At 38.1% G+C, this 23888-nt stretch overlaps 1 protein-coding gene across 1 annotated transcript; it reads left to right on the forward strand.

Annotated features, from left to right (window-relative positions):
- The first annotated feature begins 11144 nt into the window (after positions 1–11144).
- Positions 11145–17357, forward strand: LOC121421857 (interferon-induced very large GTPase 1-like). The gene has a single exon (XM_041616659.1). It carries the CDS (start codon positions 11145–11147, stop codon positions 17355–17357), a length of 6213 nt encoding a protein of 2070 aa, XP_041472593.1.
- The last annotated feature ends 6531 nt before the right edge of the window (positions 17358–23888 follow it).

Genomic DNA, 23888 nt, shown 5'->3' on the forward strand with positions numbered 1-23888 from the left:
CGACACGCAACGCTTGATCCTCGAACAATCGACCCAACATTCACTGAATCAGATGTAGATTTTGTATATATCTAATTACATAACCAATGACAATCTGAACTTGGTGCTAGCAAACATTTTGTTCTCTTTTTTTCTCTCTTTTTTTTAAATCAAGAATGGCCCGTTTCTGAGTGTCAACTTGTCAGGCCTTATATCCTTCTGTTTAATATGATAACATGCATCCATCCGTCTAATGTATGCAATTACTCGAACAATAAACCAAATACTTGAGCATGTTATTCGCTATATATCAGTCGAGTCAGCTGAATGCTTTCAGTATGCCCTTTTTATTTTTAGACAAACGGCTGCTAAAGCATATCATGATGTGCATATTGTTTCTTGGATGAATGTAGCAGCTCCCAATGTGCATGCTTTTCTTGCATGTTATTACAATGCCTACAACTTCGATAAATTATCTTTTGAATCTACTATTGCATTCATTATGTTTCTTCTGTGATAGCAATTTTCTTGGGTACCTTAATTGCCCTGCTCCAAATTCTCAAGCACAATTGACATAAATTGTGTCAGCGCTGCATTCACCAATTACCACACTGCATTATCATGACAGTAATAGCCCCTATACTTGTTTAACATGTTAAACTTCCAATCGCTGTTGATGCATGGAGCTAGAGCTTTATGGTTGATGCACTGCATTTGGAATTCAACGGCCTCATTTCTGACTAGATACAGTTGCATAACGGCGGAAAGGTTGAATTCGATCCTGCATAACATCACGACAGCGATTGGAAAGCGTTTAGTAACTAGACGCGAGACTCCCCCCCCAAAAAAAAAAATAAATAAAATAAAAAATAACAAGAATCTGGTTAAGTCATCGTATCCAAAATTGTTTATCAATATATGATATTACATTCTATTTTTAATTTCTTGTCAATTCACACGCTATTCAAAACGTGCGAATGTACGTTTGTGGGTCCGGAGGCTAAAACCAGACTTCCAATACCTCTGCTACTGTTTGCAACGCTACCCACAAAGCGACTTATTTTGGTCTTGCTCTACTGTTAATTGCATACCGACAATAACTGGGGTTCCTAACTTCCTGTTATTACATAGTTAACTTATAATAAACCACTGTTTCATTGAAATAGGCTTATTTTTATCCATGTCATGACCACTCGGTGAAAGCGCTGTTCTGATTGATGTTTGATGTATGAACTTTTCATTGGTTGTTTACTGCTGACCAATATACATATTTGTTCTTTAAGATGTCATACACTAAAACAGTTAATATCGTGGACTATTGTGGTGGACAGCGTTGTGCAAAAATAGTAAGGAACGTTTCCACTGTTTAATACCTTAGTCACATTTGCTCTGCGGTGGCCGTGCGGCGGGTCGGAGGCGGCCGTTTTATTCATTTTCATTCAAACCACCTACATACCCGGTACAAAAAATGTTAGAACGGCTGTTTCCGACTCGCCGTGCGGCCGCAGTGGAGCGGGTGAGACCTGCGTGCTAGTAACTGCTTTTACAACTATTCATGGAACATGTGCTGAATTGTTCTCGTTTTCATAAGATAAAATCAACGATTTTATATTTCCTAAGGGGAGAAACGCAAAGTAGTTTTATTTCCCCTTCACGTGGCCTTGTCTGTATAGCGTTCTCAATCACATCCGTTTTTACATTTATTTTTTATTCTTTTTCTATTCATTTTTTCTCTTGCATGTTTCATTTGTTTCTCGTTTCCCTCTCTTCTACAACATCCTCAAAGTAGTAATGTTCGTTTTTGTATCTGGTTTGGTTCGGGTTTCTTATCTCTTCTCTCTATTTACTCTTCTTCCTTTAAACTTGTATTGTCCTTTCTCTTGCACAGCATATTTTTATTTCCTCAGTCTCCCATTTCTTGCACAGCATCAGGAGCAGGAGCACGACGGCGTGTCTAGCGTATCTAGTGTAATTCTTCCCAGCTCCGACGGCTGATTTGTCTGACTTTCCATTCAGCTCGTTATGCAACGATGACCTGTTGTCTCTTTCATCACAACACGGCGCTACGTTAGAAAACCCCTATTTTGATGCTTATATAAAAAAAACTTCCTGAATGATAATACTGCTGATCTTAACTCGATCTTTGACCCAAACGACCCATGTGGGCAGCTTAATACTTCACAGTATTTTACAGAACAAAATTTTAAATCTTTCATTAACTCTAGCAGTCTTGAAGAGGATATTTTTCTTCTCCATCTTAATATTCGTAGTGCCAAGAAAAATTTCGATAAGTTAAAATTATTTCTTGATAATAATCAGTTTCCCAAACACTCAGTCATTGGATTAACTGAAACGTGGTTTTCGGAAAATCCTTGTTCTCTTTATGCACTCTCTGATTTTAATCTAGTTGTTAATAATAGAACTCTTAGACCTGGTGGTGGTATTGCACTTTATATACCCCAACAATACGAATATAATCTTATAAATAATATGACTTTATCCAATGATGCTTTAGAATCACTCTTTGTTGAAATCATTAACCCTAAAGGAAAAAAATCTGATATTGGGAGTTTTATACCGACCTCCAAATTCGAATACTCAACATTTTCTGGAAACCCTCAAAGAGTTTTTACTCAATCCAGTTCTTAAAAATAAAGAATGCTTTTTTATGGGGGACTTCAACATCAATTTAATAAATTGCAACACTAACAATATTTTGCAAGAGTTCCTTGAAATGTTTTTGACTAATTCTTTCTTACCACTAATTACTAAATCAACGAGAGTAACTAGCACTTCTGCAACTATTATAGATAATAGTTTTAGTAATGTAACTTACCCTGCCCCCATAGCTGGTATAGTCCTTAGCGATATTTCTGATCACTTTTCAATTTTTGCGAAGTTGTCTAAAAATAAACTTTTTAAGAATGAATCATATAATACTTCCTATCGTAAAATAACCGATGATAACATTTCCCGTTTAATTAATGATTTAGACAATACAGACTGGTCGACCATTTTTGACTCCACAGACGTTGATGTAGCCTACGACTCTTTTATAACCAAATTAACGTCTTCATTAGATACCCATGTTCCTATTATTACCAACCGAAAATCAAATAATAAAAAAAATCCCAGTACATCCCTGGATTACTAAATCTCTCTTACGATCTATTAACCGTAAAAATAACCTCTATTATAAATACATCTCTAAACCAAGCGAAAACTCTCGTTCTAAGTACACTTGTTATAAAAACACCCTTACCACATTATTACGTATCGCCAAAAGGGAATACTACACTTCTCAATTAAACATCTACAAGAATGATATGAAAAATACATGGAAGATTATCAATAATGTACTGAACAAAAAGAAAAAAAGCTCTACAATCACAAAAATAAAGTCAAACAATGCTATCACAGACGACAGCAGCATAATCACGGGAGAGTTCAATTTGTACTTTTCAAATGTTGGCAACAACTTGGCTAAAAATTTACCTCGAGCTAACAAATCATTTTCCGATTTCCTCGATGACCCTAACCCAAATTCTATGTTTTTTAATCCTACTAATCCAATGGAAATAATAAGTATAGTTCGCAATCTACAGAATAAGAATGATGTACGATGGCATACCTAACTTTCTACTAAAAAAAATTATTGCAGCCATCGTTGACCCATTGGTACATATCTTTAACACCTCTCTTAGCACTGGACGGGTCCCAAATAAAATGAAAATCTCCAAAGTCATCCCACTGTTCAAAAAGGGTGATAGCCAACTCGTTTCCAACTATCGTCCGATATCCTTACTAACCTCATTATCTAAAATTCTCGAAAAACTTGTCCATACCAGAACAAGTGCTTTTTTTTCAAATTACACAACATTTTTTCAAACTCCCAATTTGGATTCCGTGAAAACCATAGTACTTCCCATGCAATTTTGTCATTTATTAATAAGGTCACCACTTCCATCGATAATAGTTGTCATACTGTTGGTATTTTCCTGGACTTCTCCAAGGCCTTCGACACTATAAACCATGAAATTCTTCTTCATAAACTACGTCATTATAGAGTTAGAGGGAAGGCCTTGGAGTGGTTCAGGAGCTACCTCACTGACAGGACCCAATTTGTATCAGTTAATAATAGCATTTCATCTACTCTTCCAATTACGTGCGGTGTCCCCCAGGGTAGCCTACTAGGCCCACTTCTTTTTATTACTTATATCAATGATATTAAAAATACATCAGATTTGCTTTCATTTATACTTTTTGCTGACGACTCCAATATTTTTTTTTCCCATGATGATATTAATCAACTCGTTAGAATCGTAAATTCTGAACTAACAAATGTTACAGATTGGATCAAGGCCAACAAACTTTCACTTAATCACCAGAAGACAAACTACATGCTTTTTAGCAATAAAATTAATACTCTACCAGACAGTATTTTCTTCGATAATTTTGTTCTTAATAATGTTTCCACTACCAGATTCTTGGGTGTCCTTATTGACAACAAATTATCTTGGAAGCCTCAAATTGATAGTATATGTAAAACAATTTCCAGAAACATTGGAATTATTAATAAACTAAAATTTTTTCTCCCTTCTCGAACTTTTTTAACATTATACTACACCCTTATTCTACCATATATTAATTACGGAATAATTGCCTGGAGATGTGCAATACAAACACAACTTAATAGAATACTACTTCTCCAGAAAAAAGCTCTAAGAATAATTTTTCAAACACACTTTAGATCACATACTGATACCTTATTTTTTGAAAACAACATTCTCAAAGTAAGTGACATATATCTCTTTGAACTTAGCCAATTTATGTTCAAATTAAGCAAGGAGGATCTCCCCACTATTTTCTAAAATATGTTCCAAAAAAAAATGCATCAGTACACTGCTACCCAACACGGCAACGACAATATTATCACCTTCCTTTAACAAGAACTTTATTTGCAAAGAATTCATTTGTCTTCTCCGGGCCTGCCTACTGGAACTCTCTGCCTCAAGATTTTAAAGAATCCCCTAATATACATATTTTTAAACGCAAACTGAAAAAAAATGTTAATTTTGCAATACTCGTTGCAAGCAGGTCATGCTGAATAACTGTTTTTTTTTCTTTCTTTATATTCTCGGCGTTAATGTATATGTGTATTGTATGCTTTCATATTATATACATATACATGTATAATTTGTTATTGCTTTTTTCTTTTTAAAATCGTAATTAGCCAAAGTACCTGCTCCTGCTGCCCGCTTTCTTTCTACGTCATGTGCACTGCACTTCTCTATCCCTCCCCTCTTCTTCTCCTAACCCACCCCCCCCCCTTCCACCTTAATGCTGTTTGTATTTATTTGTAAACAAAAGCTCTACATATCATTACGACTCAGTGTTTTTTGTGTGTAATGAAACTAAGTTTATTTAGGGTCTTGCCTTTTGTACAAGCTTGGCTTTTTTTTTACTTTCAAATACAAATGTCATATTAGGTTTTTTTTATTTGTTAAATCATGTTCCTTAAGTCTAAGATTATGTTATATATATCTATTATGTTTTGAAGTATTTTCGACCTTATCATGTTATATTTATCATTCTTATGTTGTGAAACGGACATCAATAAAATCAAATCAAGGTGGTTTTCAAGGAAAGAAAGGGAGAAATAATCGAGATAAAAGCGCTGATGGGAAATTTAATTTGAGCCAAACTATTTCTTTCCGCTGAGCAATTCAATAAGGAATGTTAAAAATATATAGAATAATGATAATGACCACACAGCTTTGAAGAAGCGTTGTTAGTTTGACACAAAAAACAATAATTATTCGGCGGAGCTATTATCAGCGGAGCATTTGTCCCTACATGCGGAGCAAATTTCGGCGGAGCAACTGTCCCTACGTGCGGAGCAAATATTGGCGGAGCAATAGTCGCCGGAGCATGTGACGTTCGGGTAGCATTTGTCGCCGGAGCATTTGTCGCTAAATGTGGAGCGATTGTCGGCGGAGCAACTGTCGGCGGAATAACTGTCGGCGGAGCAATTGTCGGCGGAGCAACTGTCCGCGGAGCAACAGTCGGCGGAGCAACTGTCGGCGGAGCAACAGTCGGCGGAGCAACTGTCGGCGGAGCAACAGTCGGCGGAGCAAATATCGGCGGAGCAAATGTCGGCGGAGCAAATGTCGGAGGAGCAAATGTCGAGGAGCAAATGTTGCGGAGCAGATGTCGCATTTTGGGGAGCATTTGTTACCGGAGCAATCGTCGCCGGAGCATGTGTCGGGTTACCTCCCCGAGGACCCGCCCATCTCTATGGCACTGTTCAAAATGCCCCTAACCTTGGTAGTACACAATGAAAGGATTAAAAAAAAAGAAAATACAGGCTCTCCCATACTTCGGTTAATAAAAATGTTTTGCTTGAAGAAGGAATATTCAAAGCTAAAGAAGAACATGTTAAAAAAAAATCAAGCAAATAAATAGATTTGAAAATTAATTTTGACCGCATAATTTGAAAATTATGGCAAAGATAATGAAACAGTTAAGAGGAAGTCTGCTGATTAGTGCGAAGTCCGATCATCATATTATTAATTTTGTGCCACTTTGGCATAAGCCTTCTTTTTAACCCCGGACAAAAACATTCCATGTTCGCTCAGGCATGAACAAAACTTTTTTTAAATGGCATTTGAAAGATAAGATTTTAGAGCACCTATTAACACCAAAATATAGACATCATAATTTGAAACAATTTTTTTTGAAGACTTTTCAAATCTTTCACGGTTTTTTAAATGCACTGTAGTATAAGTGTAAACAAATTATATAAATATGAGATGTTGTACATGTAATTCATACATGTACTTAATACAAATACATTTATTTGCAAATTCCACGCAGTTCCATTTCCCATAATCCGATTAACCACAATTATTGAAAGCCAGCAACATTAGCATCTAAACAGTGGCGGCACCAATGGGGATGGGGGCACAGAACCGTTGCCCCCCCCCCTCAGAAAACCCCCAAAAAAGTGTGTATTGAAACAGTATGTTATGCTGCCATAACATCGTCTTCAAGTCGTAAAGTTTTCAAAAACAGCATTTTTCACTCTTCAAATTAAAAAAGTCTTATCCAGGCACCGTTAGCTAAAAAAATAGTAGTTAAATCGTTCAAGTCATCGTACAAAATTTATAGTTTCGCGCGCACTTCACACTCAAAATCGTACTTAAATGAGATAAATTAGTTCAATAGGATAAAATATGGGGCATTAAAATCCAATGTCCAAGTAAATTAACGCATATTATTTTATCGTGGTGCGAGTTTCCACTATTTGTTTTAGCGAGATCTTGTTCATATATAATAATAAAAGCTGAATGTAAAAAATTGTGACCTCGCGCTTCGCACTCGCATCAATTGTTTAGTAAGATTTCTATCTTGTTTACGCTTACAAAACGTGCTTAGAATTTACAGTTACCATCTCAGGGTATTACAAATTTTCAGCTTGCGCTTCGCGCTCTCAATATCTATCTGTGGGATATCACCTCACGAGTCACTGTAAACAGACATAATCAGGTCCTTTTTAGAGTCGGTAGGGCCTATATTAATTTTCTAAAAATAGCTCGCCTTTTCCGCTCAATTTCATGAAGCGGGCAGAATATTTCATGTCCACCTATGTTCCCCTCCAAAAAATGTCATTTTTTCCCCCATTGTCCCCTCCTCCTAGTTTAAAAACCTTGGTGTCGCCACTGCTTCTAAAATACAGCATACACATTTGTTAAAAATATTTTCTGGATAGGATGTTTATCATATACCCATCATATTCACCATTTTCTTGAAAATTCAATGTGTGTTTTTGAAAATTTGTTCCAAGGACATCGTAAGAATTTCCTGCAGAAACAAATTTTGACATTGATGAATTTCCATTTGCAGTAGTTTATGGTGGACCTGAAGGGACATCGCAAATAGACCAAATCGCGAATATTCACGACGAATTTCACGACATCGTGGATTTTGTCGCGAATTATTCACGAAGTCAGTCCCAAATTTCGTCGCCAATTTGAATATTGACGACAAAACTCACGACATCGTGAACTTCGTCGCCAATTTCCTCGTGAATTCGTTTTTCTTGCCCGGGCAGTATGCGGGTTGAAACTAATTCGTCTGCTAGCTGCTAATTCCTCCACAACTGCAGTGGCGTAGCTACTGAGATTTGGTGTGCCCCCCCCCCCCCCCAGAAAAAATTGGCAGAGCAAAAAAAAAAGAAAAGAATAAAAGGAGAAAGAAGAAAGGAAAAGAAGAAGAAAGAAAGAAGAAAAAAGAAGAGGGGAAGACGAGAGTGAATGACATAATGTGAGGGGAAGACTTGCAGTTTAAAAAAAAAATCTTTTCATGTTACTATATAAAAAATTTTCTGTCGCTTCGCGCCATAAATGCCTGTTCGATGGGACTCATATCTTGCTCAAAAGGCTGATGTGGCGCAAGTTTTGGAGTCAATATTCAAAACATATTTCAGCTCGGGCATCGAGCTTTCATTATTTTTTTTTATTTACAAATTTAAGTGCTCTGTAAAATGTCCATTTTATGATCTACATATGAGCATTTTAAGCTCACGCTGCGTGGTCACATTGTTTGATTTGCCAAGTTTATATTGTCTACGTGTATTCCATAATGTTCCGTTAAACAAATGTATTCAGAATGCCCAGATTTGACGTATAAATATAAAACATGCGCGATCGCCTGCATGTTCTTTATATTATCCATGCAGTTTTACATCAGAATATCAATAATTGTCTGCTCACGCTTCACGATCGCATACCCAATGGACTATATCCTATTAATGACTTACAAAATATGAATAAAGTGTCCTGCTTTTAGGTCTAAAATCTCAGTTTTCTTCCTCTTACTCTTCGCGCTCGCATCAATTGTTTAGTTACATACCTATCCCATTAATTAATACAAAAAGTGCTTAGAATGACCATTTTATTTTAGGTCGGAATGTCAAAAAATTTGCTCGCGCTTCGCGCTCGCATTATTAAAATATATACCGTCTTCGTGGGTAACTGTAAGCAGTCCTTAACAGGTCCCTTTTCGATAATGCTAGAACAGTTGATAAAAATTTCTGTTCGCGCTTGGGGGTACATACGAATCTTGTTCAGGATCACACATAACATTGCCCAGAAAATAAAATTTTCAGGAAAAAATACATTAAAGTAAAAAAAAATCGCTCGCGCTTCGCGCTCGCACTTTTTATAAGGCTTATGAGATTATTTTATGTTTATGTTGTTTTATAAGAATAAAACTAAGAAGTGACTGATATAGGTGAAGATAATTTCGGGCCCCGTCCCCTATTGGCGAAAGTCGGATCTGCCCTTGTGGACACATACACACACACCGGAAAAATGGCCGGTGCCCCCCTGAAAAAGCAAGGACCCCCAGTGCCCCCCCGGGAAAACAATCCTAGCTACGCCACTGCATAACTGAGTCTCCATAGTCTAATGCAATTTCTGTCAATTAACTTTTCCGCCTAACAACCGTAATGGTCCAATAACCATTTGGTCCAGTCATCACTTCGTCTATTCACCAGTTCGTTTATGAGCATCTCATAACTAGTTGGTCTAATATCAATTTTATTTTCCTTAATTTCGCCCAATTAACACTTAGTTCAATTAGACCAAATGGCATATGGAATAAATGGCAATTGGACCAACCGGTTATTAGACGAAATGGCAGTTAGACCATGTGGATAGTGGACGAACTGATGGTAGAACAAATGATAGCAGACGAGTTGGCATTAGACCAACTGAAAATAAACCATTGAAACGACAGAACGATGTCAACTGCTATCCTTATGCATAGGCGGACCCAGTGGGGGCGGAGGGGCTCGCCCCCCATATTGGCCAAGCAAAAAGAAGGGAAAATGGGAAGAAAGAAAAAAAGGAAGGAAAAGAGAGGAGAAAGATGAGTGAGAAAAAAAATATGAAGGGAAGACATGGAAATAAAAAGAATCTTTCATGTCACTATATAAAATTTTCGCTTGCGCTTTGCACTCGCATTGCCTGTAAGGTGTTCCAGGGGCGGATCCAGCCTTCGCCAATAGAGGGGGGGCGAAATTATTTTTCAGTCACATTTTCCCCGATCGGCCGCTCGAAAATGATTTTTGGTCTCTGTGAAGGGGTATTCTTTTCAGCTTTATTCTTATAAATCAATATAAATATGTAATATCATAATCCTTACTATATAATGTGAGCGCGAAGCGCGAGCTATTATTTTTTTGGAAATCTGTATTTTTTTTCTAAAATTTGAACATTCTGGGCAATGTTTGTTTTCCCCCAAAAAAATGTGTATGCAAATATATGATAACTACGAACGCGAAGCGCGAGCAGAAATGAGCTGGTGGAAAAGGTACCTGAATGCAGATAGTCATGAAGACGTTATATATTTTAAAAATCAAATAATACGAGCGCGATATGAATTTCATTTGACACTTTTACCTAAAGAATGGAAATGCCATTTGGTCTAATTGAACTAATTGTTAATTGGGCGAAATTATGGAAAATAAAATTGATATTAGACCAACTAGTTATGAGATGGTCATAGACGAACTGGTGATTGGACGAAGTGATGACTGGACCAAATGGTTATTGGACCATTACGGTTTTTAGGCAGAAAAGTTAATTGACAGAATTGCATAAGACTAAATGAATGTAAACCTTGTTGTGAGTAGAGGAATTAGCAGCAGACGAATTGGTTTCAACCAATGTGAATTGCGTCGTCAATATTCAAATTGGCGGCAAAATTGGGGACATCGTGAATAATTCGCGACGAAATTCACGATGAATTTTGTCGTCAATATTCAAATTGGCGACAAAATTGGGGGCGTCGTGAATTTTGTCGTGAATAATTCGCGACGAAATTCACGATATCGTGAATTTCGTCGCCAATTTCGTCGTGATTATTCAAATTGAGGACGAATTGGCGACGTCGTGAATTTCGTCGCTAATTTCGTCGTGAATATTCGAGTTTTGGTCTATTTGCGATTTCCCTTCAGGGCCACGATAGTAGTTGAGTTTGATCGGATCCAACTAAACTCTATGAATGACAGGGCCCATATTTCTACTTTCAGGTAGAGGCTTAGCATCTGCATCACCAGGCGCGGAATTACAGGTGGGCGAAAATATAAAAAAAAAATCATGGCAGACCTTGAGAAACAATACAAGGAAAAACTAGAAGAATTCAAAAGTCTTCGGAATGATCTTGACGAACTGAGAAAGAAGGGCAAACAACGTACTGATGAATCAATGAACAATAAACTGGAACAGTTGAGACAGTTGATGACAGTTTCAGAAGAACAAGTAATTGCAGAGTATGACGATGAAAGCCTTGATCGTATGATTAGCAAGTTAAACTCTGAACTACAATGTCTGGACAAGTTACTCGAAGGCAGACCAGTAAATACCGCAACAGAAATTCTGGAAAATGCTTCAGGAGGGTTAGCATTGAGAGGTATTTCAGTAGGTGAAACCTTCAGTGATGATTGCGTAAAACGCATCGTGCTGAGCGCACCAACTGATGTTAAACTGATGAATCCTTTAATGACGCAAGTTGACAAGGTTGAGAATTTCTCTTCTAAATCGCAGTCTGACCATTTTCATCGTTCTCTTGATACAATGGGGTACAGTGCTGCTGTAACTATAAAAGGAGGGCGTTTTGGGTTTAATGCTGTGGCTGATTTTTCACAGAATTACGAGGAGGAAGATGAATTAGAATCAACATGTCACAGAAAGGTCCATTTTGAATCAAGGGTAGTGTACTCGATTGTTCCAACTGCTGCATGTGAGCTGAATAAATTCAGCTTGAAACTCTCCCAACAAGCTCTGCAGGAACTCAAGTCCATTGACACACTTTTTGGGGGAAGCGAAAGCTTAGAACTTGTGAACAAAAAATGTGAGGACTTTCTTGCAGCATATGGGTCACATATCAATGTTGGGGTTCTCCATTTTGGTGGGGTTAACAAATTTGTAGCAACATACACTAGCGAAACCGAATCTAAATCTGATCAAATTAAATATATGGTTCGGGATGCACTCAGTGCTTATGTTTCAGCCAGCTATTCTGGCCTTGGATTCAGTGTTGGTGGCTCAGTGAGTGCCGATCAAATAAACACGCATGCCAGCTTCACAGATGAATATGAAAAATTAGAGCAGGCTAAAACTCTCTTGCACACTACCAGGAATGGTGGGCCACAAGAGGTAAATGCCTTGCAACTTTGGAAGATAGGGCTTGTGACATGCAATAGCACCTGGGCTCTCATAGATAGAGGAAGGTCATTGTCCACAGACTTTGTTGGGATCTGGAAGCTGATTCCTAACCACAAAGATGAGTTCGAGGAGCCATATCGACTTGAAACGGTCTTGACGACAGCCTGGGAAAGGATGAGTGGCTACCTTGGATCCAATGACCAAGAACGAACTTTCATGAAAGGACGTGAAAAAATTGACCTGTTAATTGAGAAGATTGCCAAGTGGAATTCTTGTCCAATACTACCAGAAAAGTGTATGGAATATCTCCAAGAGATGCTGAAAACGGTCAAAGAGGTGGAGGCACATACAAGCACAAACAAGTACTGGGCGAACAAGTTATGCACAGAAGTGAACATAAGTAGCCTATTGGCAAAGGTCGTGGAACTGAGAGATAAGCTTGACCCAAAGAATGTATCCATGATAAAGTTTTTGATAAGGAAACTGGTCAATCCTGTTGGATTTAGAGAGTTTCCAGCCAAACAGATGATCATGAAATGGGCTGTGATCACAAAAACCGAGGACATCCCGTCTTTACTAGCTGAAGTTCGTGTTAAGAACATACCTGATCTGATGAGGAATCTGAAGGAGAAATTCATACCAGCGTTGCAAATAGAACACGCAAATAATACCGAGAAAAGTGTGGAGGTAATAGATGGTATCAATGCAGGAGCAACAGTTGATATGGCACTTTGTGTTGGTCAGCTTCTAAAGGACTTACAGTCATCTGGGGAAGAACATGAAATGTTCTTTTTGAAAGTTGCCCTGTTGCCTCTTTACTACCATTGGCCTACAAGGAAGTTTGAGACGCTTCTTACGATGGAGAAGCTACAGGATTTCGTCCAATCGATTGAAGTGTCTTGGAATGAGTTTCAAGTCCATAAAGAGAAAGGGATAATCCAGTTGGAGGCATTTCTTATCCATAACTCACTGTCCTCTGGGCACTTTGACGAAGGAAGAGAATCATCAGAGAATGAATTTTCCGAGACAATAAAAGAACTTAGGCAAGTTTTATCACCTCAATTAAACGAGGTCTTGAACAGGTATGCCACCCGTTCACCCTTTAATTGGGTTAACATGGCCAATGTCACTGGCGAACTAGCGAGCGGCAACATGTCCGCTTCCGAAGAAAAAGAAGTGAATATCGTTGATCTTGAAAACATGGCTAGCTCCAAAGAAAAAACTGAGCAAGAACAACAGCAAGTTATAACGACCAATGCTGGTATGACAGCACAAAGTGCATTTTCAGATACCCTGAAGGCCCTAGGTTTAGACCAGTACTTTCCATCTCTGATTTCTCTTTTAGATGCCATGGCAATTAAAAGGACCACTGGGCCACTCAAGCTGGTTGACATTCCCTGGACGATTATACACAAACTTCTTATGATTGATTTTCATGCAAGAGACCATCATCTCTCAGTGGTAAATAAATCATTAAGAGAAGAGAGGTCTGATAACGGAGGTAACTTTGACTTTGAGGCTCTTCTTGAAATGGACAATGATAGTGACGATGAAGACAAGCCAGCAAAAATCAACACACTAGATGCCATGGTTGCCATATTTACATGTTGCGATAACTTTCTGAAACAAACACTAGCTCAGAAGCTTTTTGTTTGCAAACTTGCTATTCCATTTTTGTACCCCATAGGGTCCGAAGACAACGTTGGTATGTCAGTATGGGCACTCAGAACGATTAATGTTCATTGGCATAGCAATCTAAATGAAGCTTCAGAGACGCCAGTGACAGATAGGCCTTTCCCGTTGGTTTCGTTTGTCAGATTGGGCAGACCACCGCTATCTAAGTCCAAGCTGATCAACGATATTCTTAGGGACGAAAGTCACGACACCTTCTTCCACAATGATTGCAACAATGGTGTTGTAGAAAGAAGGATTGCAGATGGACTTGTGGAATGTTCCTGGTTCATAACAGGAGGCAGAGAAAAGGACCACCTACCATGCACAACAATGCTCCTAAATCTTAGAGGCGATGCATCATTATTGAACAAACAGATGAAGATTTTACAGGAAATATCGTCTGTTTTGTTCATTATAGTCACTGCTCAAGACTTAGCAAGAGCCCCTAACACCAAGACTTGCCAACAAATTTTGCAAACTGCTAGAAAAACCATGCTTTTTGTGGTCAGAGGAGATGGCCAACAGAGCGCACGGGACCTACGAGCATTTTATGAAGCAGTTGGCAAGGATATTCTGAAAGGGGTTCCTACCATATCATCTAAAACGAAGGAAGGTGTTCAGAAGAATGCGAGTGAGGTCAAGACTGAAGCTAGAACAGAGCTGTCAAAGGTTCTTGCTGGGTGTTCTGGTACCTTGATAGAAGACTGTGCTAAACGAGCAAGGGATATGGGGATTATCATTGATGAGTGTGATGATAAAGCTTGCCAAGAAGGAAAGATCTCTGCTGGGAAAGTTGTCAGCTACATGGACGACAGACAAATCGTCGATTGTAAAGCGCTCCTCCTTCCGATGCAAGGTATTGAATGGATTGAATACTGCAAGCTGCTAAAGAAGCAACACAGAGCAGATGGGAAGGGCTCACATTTAACAGCGTATGAAGCGAATATAGTGAAACAGAAAATGGACCGGCTTCGTGATAAACAGGTGGAGATATGCAACAGACTTACTCCCTTCATCAGATACTTTATGTCAGCTCTGCAGAACAACCGAGATGTTGTCATGTATTTCTTGAAGTGGATGAACCTCTTACTCGATGCAAACTCGAGAGGTACCTTGCCAGATCTGCACAAACAGTATCACATGGTCTGGACTGAGTTTCAAGAGACCAAGAAGGAACAGGACAAGGGAAAATTGCATCACGTGAAATTACAGGTTGATGAGAAAGAAAATCAGTTATCCAAAGCATCACTTGGGCTTGAAAATCTTTTCAGAGAATTGGGACAAATTTATGAGGCTGTAAAAGAGAGCGGCGGAACAGGAAAAGCCACTAGGGCGGGTGTGGAATACCTGCCAGAAAGAGCTGCTGAACTGCTTTTGAATGGCACCCCCATGGAGTTAGTAGATGGAGATGCATCAAGTGTACCTATTGGATGGGTGAGTGCGGTGCTAAATAAACTTGAGAACATTATTGGTAAAAAGAAGCTCTTTGTTCTCTCTGTCCTGGGCATCCAGGGTTCTGGGAAATCTACACTTCTGAACACTATGTTTGGGTTGCAGTTTGCTGTCAGTGCAGGCAGATGCACTAGGGGAGCATACATGCAACTCATCCCAGTCGATGGAGACACTAATATGCCATTTGATTATGTTGCTGTTGTAGATACAGAGGGACTTCGGGCACCAGAACTAGGACAACTTAAGCACGAGCATGACAATGAACTTGCCACCCTCGTAATTGGTCTGGGAGATGTGACCATGATAAACATTAAAGGAGAAAACACAGCTGAAATGAAAGACATTTTGCAAATCGTAGTTCATGCCTTCTTAAGGATGAATCTTGTAAGGAAAAACATCCAAGACAATAGAACATGCATATTTGTTCATCAGAATGTCCCAGCAGCTAATGCAGAAGAACTGATGATGCATGGATGCCAGAAGCTACAGGAGAGCTTGGATCATATGGCAAAAGAAGCCGCCCTAAGTGAGAGCATAGCGGATATCCACAGTTTTTCCCAGATTATAAACTTTGATGTGCAAAAACACGTCTGGTATTTTTCTGATCTGTGGCATGGTGATCCCCCTATGGCCCCTGCAAATCCTGGCTACAGTGAAAAGGTGAGGTCAGTAAGATTGCAACTGTTAGAAAAAATTGCGCTGGAACAGAAAACATTTCTGACAGCCTCTGATCTGTCCATTCGTCTTTCTGATCTATGGAATGGAATCCTCGCGGATGATTTTGTGTTTAGCTTTCGCAATAGCCTTGAAGTAAAAGCCTACAACGGCTTGCAATCAAAATACTATGCATTGGAATGGGAGTTACAAGACAAAATGAAATCCTGGCTACACACCGCAGAGATCGAATTGAAGAGGTGTGAAACTTCCGATGACTTAGAAAAATCGTATCAGTCCCTCATTGGTAAACTTTCGAAAGTTTTGACAGAAAAGGCTGAGGGAATCAAGACTTGCCTAATAGAATATTTCGAGAACTGCGAACAACAAGAAATAGTCATCCAGTGGCAGGGGACCAAGTTGAACCAATGGAACTTTGCTGTTGAACAACAACAATACGAGGGCCGGGCAGATCTGCTTTCAATCAAAGAAGCACGCCGAGTAGAAATCTTGCAGGCTAAAAAGTGGTCGAACCACGAGAAATACATAATGGACAAAGCAGTAGAACTGGCAGACGAACTAAGAGGCAAAGAAGCGAGTGATCTTGAACTGGAACGGAAGTTTGAATTGATGTGGACGCATATGGTTAACGAACTTGCAACAAAGAGTGCAGATAAAAATTTGAGAATGGATGAAGTGATGGATGAGATTCTTCATCAAAGATTTCATGCCCATGGAAGCGTTCTTAGAAAGGAGCTGGAGAAAAATCCTTTGAAATTTGCAATTCAGCACACATCCTTAGAAAGCAGTATCACAGTAGATTTTGTGGAAAATGAACACATCAGTGTTAAAAGAATCTTCCTTGAAAATGTTGCAAAACCCATCAAGAACGTGGTTCGTGTCGATAGAGGAGAACTGGAGGCCAGAAATAAGACAGCGGCACTGACAAAAACCATCTTGAAAGAGATAAGCACTGATCTAAAAGGCTTATCTAAACACGACGTGAAATTCAGTAAGTCCTATGCCACAGAGATCATTCAAAAACTAATGGCGAAAATTGACGTTCACAACCAGAATGCACATTCATCTGCAGACTGTAATTTTACGATTCTCCCTCAGTATGCTGTGAAACTAGCAGTTCATGTAAGCCGACATTGTGTCCATGTGTTTACCGAGATGCAATCAGAGTATCACAAAAAGCATGGCGTGAAGGCCAAGCTACAAAACTACAGGAACGCCGCCTGGAGCCTTTTCAAGAACAAGGTGAAACAGAGTACAGAAGAAGTGTTTGCTGGTGACCTCCTAACTACACATTTGAAGACAATCGTTCAGGATACAGTAACGAGTAACGAAGGCGATTCCTAGAAAATGCACGGAAGAAGTTCTAAGAGACTTCCAGATGACAAAATACTACCTAATGGTCAAAATGATGGATGACCTGGCAGTTAAAGGCAACTTCAAGGACTACAAAGCGTACATTGAGGATGCCAGTGGGTTTGCTTTACAGTGGATTACCCAATATACAGATGAAAAGATGTTTTCGAGAAAAGAGTCAAGTGGTATGTCCAGGTATGCAGAAATAAGCAGGATCCATATTGCAAGGATCATGCTTTGTATTGCCAATAGTGTCTCTCATGCAACCAATGAGGTCGATGGGCATAGAGGCATGAGGATGACACTGTGGATTGAACAGTTCTGTGACAGAGTCTCGGAGGAAATAGCGGTACCAGTCAGTACCCTTACGTTTGTAAAAGATCGATCAGTGATTGATTTCAACAATCTGCAAAGGATCATTCTGGACCTGCTTGATGAAGTTCAGAAAAAATTGGAAGAGTTCTTTGCCCTAAAAACAGCACACTGTGTTGAATGGGATGGGCCCCATCCATCTCATCAAATCATAGACAAGATCTGGGGTTGTCAAGAACAGTGCCCGTTATGTAAGGAGCCCTGTGCAGACACCACACCTGACCATTATGCTTTGTCTGGGAGAAGTCACATGTGTGTACAGCACAGACCAAAGGGAATCGGAGGAGTAAAGTGGAAGGAGGACGGTAATATCGAAGGGGTGAGTTACTGTAAAAAGCAGCTGAAACACGAAACGTGCAACTACGATATACAGCGGAACGTATCGTTCAATTGCCATGCCTGTAAATGCAAATGCAGACAGTCAGGACACTGTACAACCACTGGGGACGAAGTCGCTTACCACGAATACAAAAGATACAAGACTTACATACCTGACTGGGACATAGCTCCTAATCCCACAAATGACGTGTCTAGATATTGGATGTGGTTTATGGCAACCTACCAACACCAACTAAAGGATATGTACAACGCAAAATTACCTGATATACCAGAGGATTGGACGAAAATATCAAAGGAGGAGGCCTTGGCTGACCTGCGTAAAATCCACCATTAGAAATCATCATTGTCTTTCAACAAATTACTCTTCTTGGGCAAATTTGAAGAATACTTCAAAGGGTTTTGACGTTTGGTTATTTTTAAGATAATGTGCTCACTGAACCAGAAAAGTGAACCCTCAACATTTGTAGGATGAGTATAAGAAATCCTAGCTATCCGTTCTGTGCGGAAAAGTTCTGATTGATATAATTTAATCAGAAAGAGAAGGAGTGATTACTTTTGAACAGAACTCTGTTCTTTCATGACTGTGTAGGCCTATGACAGTCTGTCAAGATATGAAAGTGATGTCATTTTTGTTGAAGATGATTTTTCAGAACACCCAATTCCAAGTCGACACATATTGTAACACAGGTAAAATATTTACTCGTGCTAAAACTAAAATGATTTTTCGATAAGGCTGAGGAGCTAATCTCGCTAGTGGATGTTGAACTTGCGATGCTTTACTAACAAGTTTTGTGAAATACTATGGTAGCTGCGAATACCCAAGTTAATTTTCTTGCTATCAAAAGGAATCCAAAGTTCATCAATTTAAAAAAAAAATCTAGAAAAGGAAAGAATCACAATATTTTTGTTCGTAAAGGTCATGCCAAACCTGACATCCAATTTATGGTACAATGCAAAGGTGAACGTTTGAATTCCCAAGAACGTAGAAACTAAGGACCTTTGAAGCAAAAAAAAATTGTGTGATGCACAAGGAAAGAAAATATGTTTAGGATAAAACATAACCTGTAAAGAGGACTGAAAAATAGAATGAAATAAAAAAATATGTTAGACATGTCATAAATCACACATCATAGCCTCGTGAAATTACCATTATCGGTGTTTGACCTACAATCGTATGGGCTGACTCAGGTGATTTTGATTTTGATTTATTTGTCAACAGTCATTTATCTTTATCTTTTATTCTTGGAAAAAATAGGTATCCAAGAATTAAGTGATCAATGACCAGTTTGGTTGCATTCAGGATTTTCTATCATAAATTGAATTAAGTAACGTACAATAAATCGTATAAATCTGTATTAGATGAAGGTGCCATCAGTTGGCATGTTGATTATATAAGCCAGTTTTTAGTTCCTCTCTGCGCATGATCAGAATGACATGGTGCTTTAAAGTTTAATGAGATAAGCACCAACTTCGATGTCCTGATTATTCATATATTCTTTTGCATTGTGTTTTTCCTTTATATCCACAAAAAGGAGCAATGCGTCCACGAACGACTGGTATTTCACAGTTTGCCAAGTACATTGTACAACATGCTATAAAATGCATTCAAAGGAAAAATGTAACAATACCTTCATACAGTGTTCGTTGATGTGCTATTCTAGTCACCTGGGCCCGTATTCCATAAACGAGATAAGCATGCTTAAGTAAAAAATCTAAGCATTTTGTCTTATTTTCTGTCTAAGATAAAATTCTTAGCCAAAACGCATATTCCATAAAGAATTGGCTAAGAATTTTGTCTTAGAATTTGGCTAAGAGGTTTTGCGCAACTAAGACAGATATAGGATGAATGGCTAAGTATCTTTTCTTAAAACTGCAGATTCTGTATTTCATAAATACAACATGGCTAAGAATTTAGCCCTAACTTAAAGACAGCTGTGAGTTGTCTTAATTGTATTTAGTTTCAAGGTAATTCAGCCAACAAAATTTTAGAATTTATACCTATATTGCATTTCGAGCTCCTGCCTCATTTTTAAACCGATTTTCATAAAATTTTGAACACACATTGGTCTTAAGGTAAAGAGGTGGAAGATGTTTTTATTTTTCAGAAATTGTGTTGCCATGGTTACAATATATTATGGCCAAAATTTGGCCGTTTAAAATACTTCATTAATTTTTTACCAATTCTCATGACCTCTCGACCTATAACTATTAACACCTAGATAGTTATAGTTCTACTTGTACTAGATCTAGATAGGGTCTAGCTTTTAGTCTTATTTTTCGTCTAGATCTAGGCCTACGTTAGAGATTCTAGATCAAACAGTAGACTAGTCTGACTACATCAGCCAGTCCTAACGTTAGGGCTACCGGCTAGGCTAGAAATAGAATCTAGAATGAATAGAAAAAAGTATAGCCATAAAAGGCTAGGCCGCTTAGACCTGAAGTAAATTTTTATATAAATCTAGGCCCCAGTCTTGACTGAGCCGTTGGTCTACTAGGCTTTACTTTAGGCCTATTTTCTAGAAACCTAGATCTAAACAAACTCCCCAAAATTTATAAATTAAGAACTCCTCCAAACAAACATATGGACCTAAAACAGAAGTAGACCTAGGCCTAGGCCTAGTAGATCTACTTAGAATCTACATAGATGTCTAGACTCTAGGTCAGGACTAGGCCTAGATCTAAGTTAGGCGTAGTTGGCAAGCAATGCATAGCGATAGGCCTAGCAGTAGCAATGTAGACAGGAATAACCGTCGTTTGTGGGAATTTATTTAAAAGTTTCTGACATTTACTGTCATATCACATTGGTGAGATTAGGGTCTAGGCCAACGTAATGTTGTTAGACTGTCGAGTGTCGTACTCGTAGTTTAGCAGAAAAACCAAAATACAGTCGGAGACAGAAGCTTTTTGGTCATGAATCTAGGACTAGGCCTAATTCTAAGAAGTCAGATCTATTGTAGTCCTACATGTAAATCTATCCCTGTCCTTGGTAAGGCAAAGCCAGGCTAAGTCCTGAATGTTGTTCTAGGCCAATACTAGGTCTATAGGTCTATATGATGTATTATTTTACTATTATATAGCTTCAGTCACGGTTGCTCCACTATATGGCATGCCACTACTAGACAAACAAAGTTACGTTTTGCAGCCTTCATGAAACTAGTATTAAAGTAAAAAACAATGTTTAATTCTCCTCCAAACAGATGGATATTATAGATCTAATTGGGCCTAGGCTAGATCTAGGCCTAATGTTAGACCCAAGACTAGTCTCAAAAGTTAAAAAAGTTTTCCCTTAGGGGGCCTAGGTCTACTTAAACTGAAGATAGACTAGGCCTAAACTTAAAGATGTCGAGAGGAATAAATTCAATTCATATTTTGACAAACAATACATGAAAAGTAATATATGGGACTGATACACAAAAAAACTGTGCAAGTCACCAGGTTTGGGATTGAAATGTTTTGGTAATTAACAAAAATATAGATAAGTTGAATTAAACATTCTTACCATATATGTGTGATGAATGCTCTTCTCTTACTACAATAGTTGTAAATAGTTTCAATAAAATTCAAATTTTTAAGAAAAAACAACTTTAGTCACATTTTTGCAAGTTTGTTGCTTAGACCTCTGCAGCAATTTATCATTAAGGTCACTGAAGGTCATAGAATTTGAGACTTTGGCTTAGCCATATATCGCCTGACTTGAGACAAATGTCTTAAGGTTTATAGAATATCGTTAGGGAAGATAGACAAGCAAAATGCTAAGACAAATTGCTAAGACTTAAAGGGGAAGTTCATCCTGACAAAAAATTACTGTAAAAATAGCAGAAAAAATAATAAAAAATATTGCCGAAGCTAGGTTTGATAAAAATTCATCAAATAATTAAAAAGTTATTAGAAATTCAATTATTTGATTTGTGACGTCATATGGGAGCAGCATTCCTACATGACGAATGGTAAAAAAAATCAATGAAATGCAATTTTCTCAGAAAATTGAAAATGGTTTTCACTATACCTTTTTTTATATCAATAGACAAACCATTTCACACCCGATCATGAATAGAAATCAAAATTAAGTCATCAGGAACCATACAAAATTGGAAATTCATGCATTTTATATTACATAACACATGGGGCAGCTGCTCGTTTATGACGTCACAAATCCAAAAGTTTGAACACTGATAATTTTCTTACACTTTAACTGATTTTCCTCAAACCTTCACCAATGTTTTTACTATTTTTTCTGCTATTTTTAGAACAAAGTTTTCTTCAGGGTGAACTTCCCTTTTAAGCAAAAACCTTATCTTGTTTATGGAATACGGGCCCTGGGCCCGTATTCCATAAACAAGATAAGCTTTTTGCTTAAGTCTTAGCAATTTGTCTCAGCATTTTGCTTGTCTAAGAAATCTTCCCTAACGATATTCTTTAAACTTTAAGACATTTCTCTCAAGTCAGGCGATATAGCTAAGCAAAAGTCTCAAATTTTATGAACTTCAGTAACCTTCTTAATGATAAATTGCTGCAGAGGTCACTGCAACAAACTTGCAAAAGTGTGACTAAAGTTGTTTTTTCTTAAAAATTTGGATTTTACTGGAACTAATTACTATTTTAGTAAGAGAAGAACATTCATGACACATATATGGTAAGAATTTTTAATTCTACTTATCTATATTTTTGTTAATTACCAAAATATTTCAATCCCAAACCGAGTGACTTGCACAGTTTTTTGTGTATCAGTCCCATATATTACTTTTCATGTATTGTTTGTCAAAATATAAATTGAATATATCCTTCTCGACATCTTTACTCTAACTTCAGTCTAAGTAGGCCTATACCTAGGCCCCCTATGGGAAAACTTTTGTAACTTTTGAGACTAGTCTTGGGTCTAACATTAGGCCTAGATCTAGCCTAGGCCCAATCAGATTTATAATATCCTTCTGTTTGGAGGAGAATTAAACATTGTGTTTTAGGCCTAGCTAGGGCCTCCTTTTTTTACTACTTTTACTAGGGCCTAGTTTCATGAAGGCTGCAAAACGTAAAGTCTAGACTCTAGTAGTGGCATGCCATAGACAGTGGAGCAACCGAGACTGAAGCTATATGATATAGGCCTAGGCCTAATAGTATACTAATACATCATATAGGCCTTGACCTATATTAGTATTGGTCTAGGCCTAGAACAACATTCAGGACTTAGCCTGGCTTAGCCTTACTTAGGACAGGGATAGCTTACATATACTAGAATAGATCTGACTTAGAGTTAGGCCTAGCCCGAGACCAAAACCAAAAGCTTCTGTCTCCGACTGTATTTTGGTTTTTCAGCTAAACTACGAGTACGAAACTCGACAGTCTAACAATATTACGTTGGCCTAGACCCGAATCTCACCAATGATATGACAGTAAATGTCAGAAACTTTTAAATAAATTCCCAGAAACGAGGGTTATTCCTGTATACAGTGCTACTGCTAGGCCTATCGCTATGCATTGCTTGCCAACTACTAGGCCTACGCCTAAACTTAGATCTACATTCATTCATTCATTCGTTTATTTCCATTTTCAACAATTACAGTTTCTTCTGTACATGTTGACATATATAAATAACAAAACATATTTCAATTATTCCTGTACAGAAAATTATATTCAAGATTATTACAAATCAGGTTGAGAATGGAGGAGGCTGCTAAAAAGCGGAGCTTGTATAGTGCAGCCTCCTAACATGTAGGCCTAGTCCTGACCTAGACATCTATGTAGATTCTAAGTAGATCTAGGCCTATGCGAATTTCTTCTTTTTGGCTCCAAAGTACCGGTACATCTTAGTAAAAT

Source organism: Lytechinus variegatus, chromosome 9 (assembly GCF_018143015.1).
Source record: "Lytechinus variegatus isolate NC3 chromosome 9, Lvar_3.0, whole genome shotgun sequence".
NCBI classification, from domain to species: domain Eukaryota; kingdom Metazoa; phylum Echinodermata; class Echinoidea; order Temnopleuroida; family Toxopneustidae; genus Lytechinus; species Lytechinus variegatus.

What these genes read in the sequence shown, in the direction of transcription:
- LOC121421857 (XM_041616659.1), top strand. Translation starts at nt 11,145, where the DNA reads ATGGCAGACCTTGAGAAACAATACAAGGAAAAACTAGAAGAATTCAAA.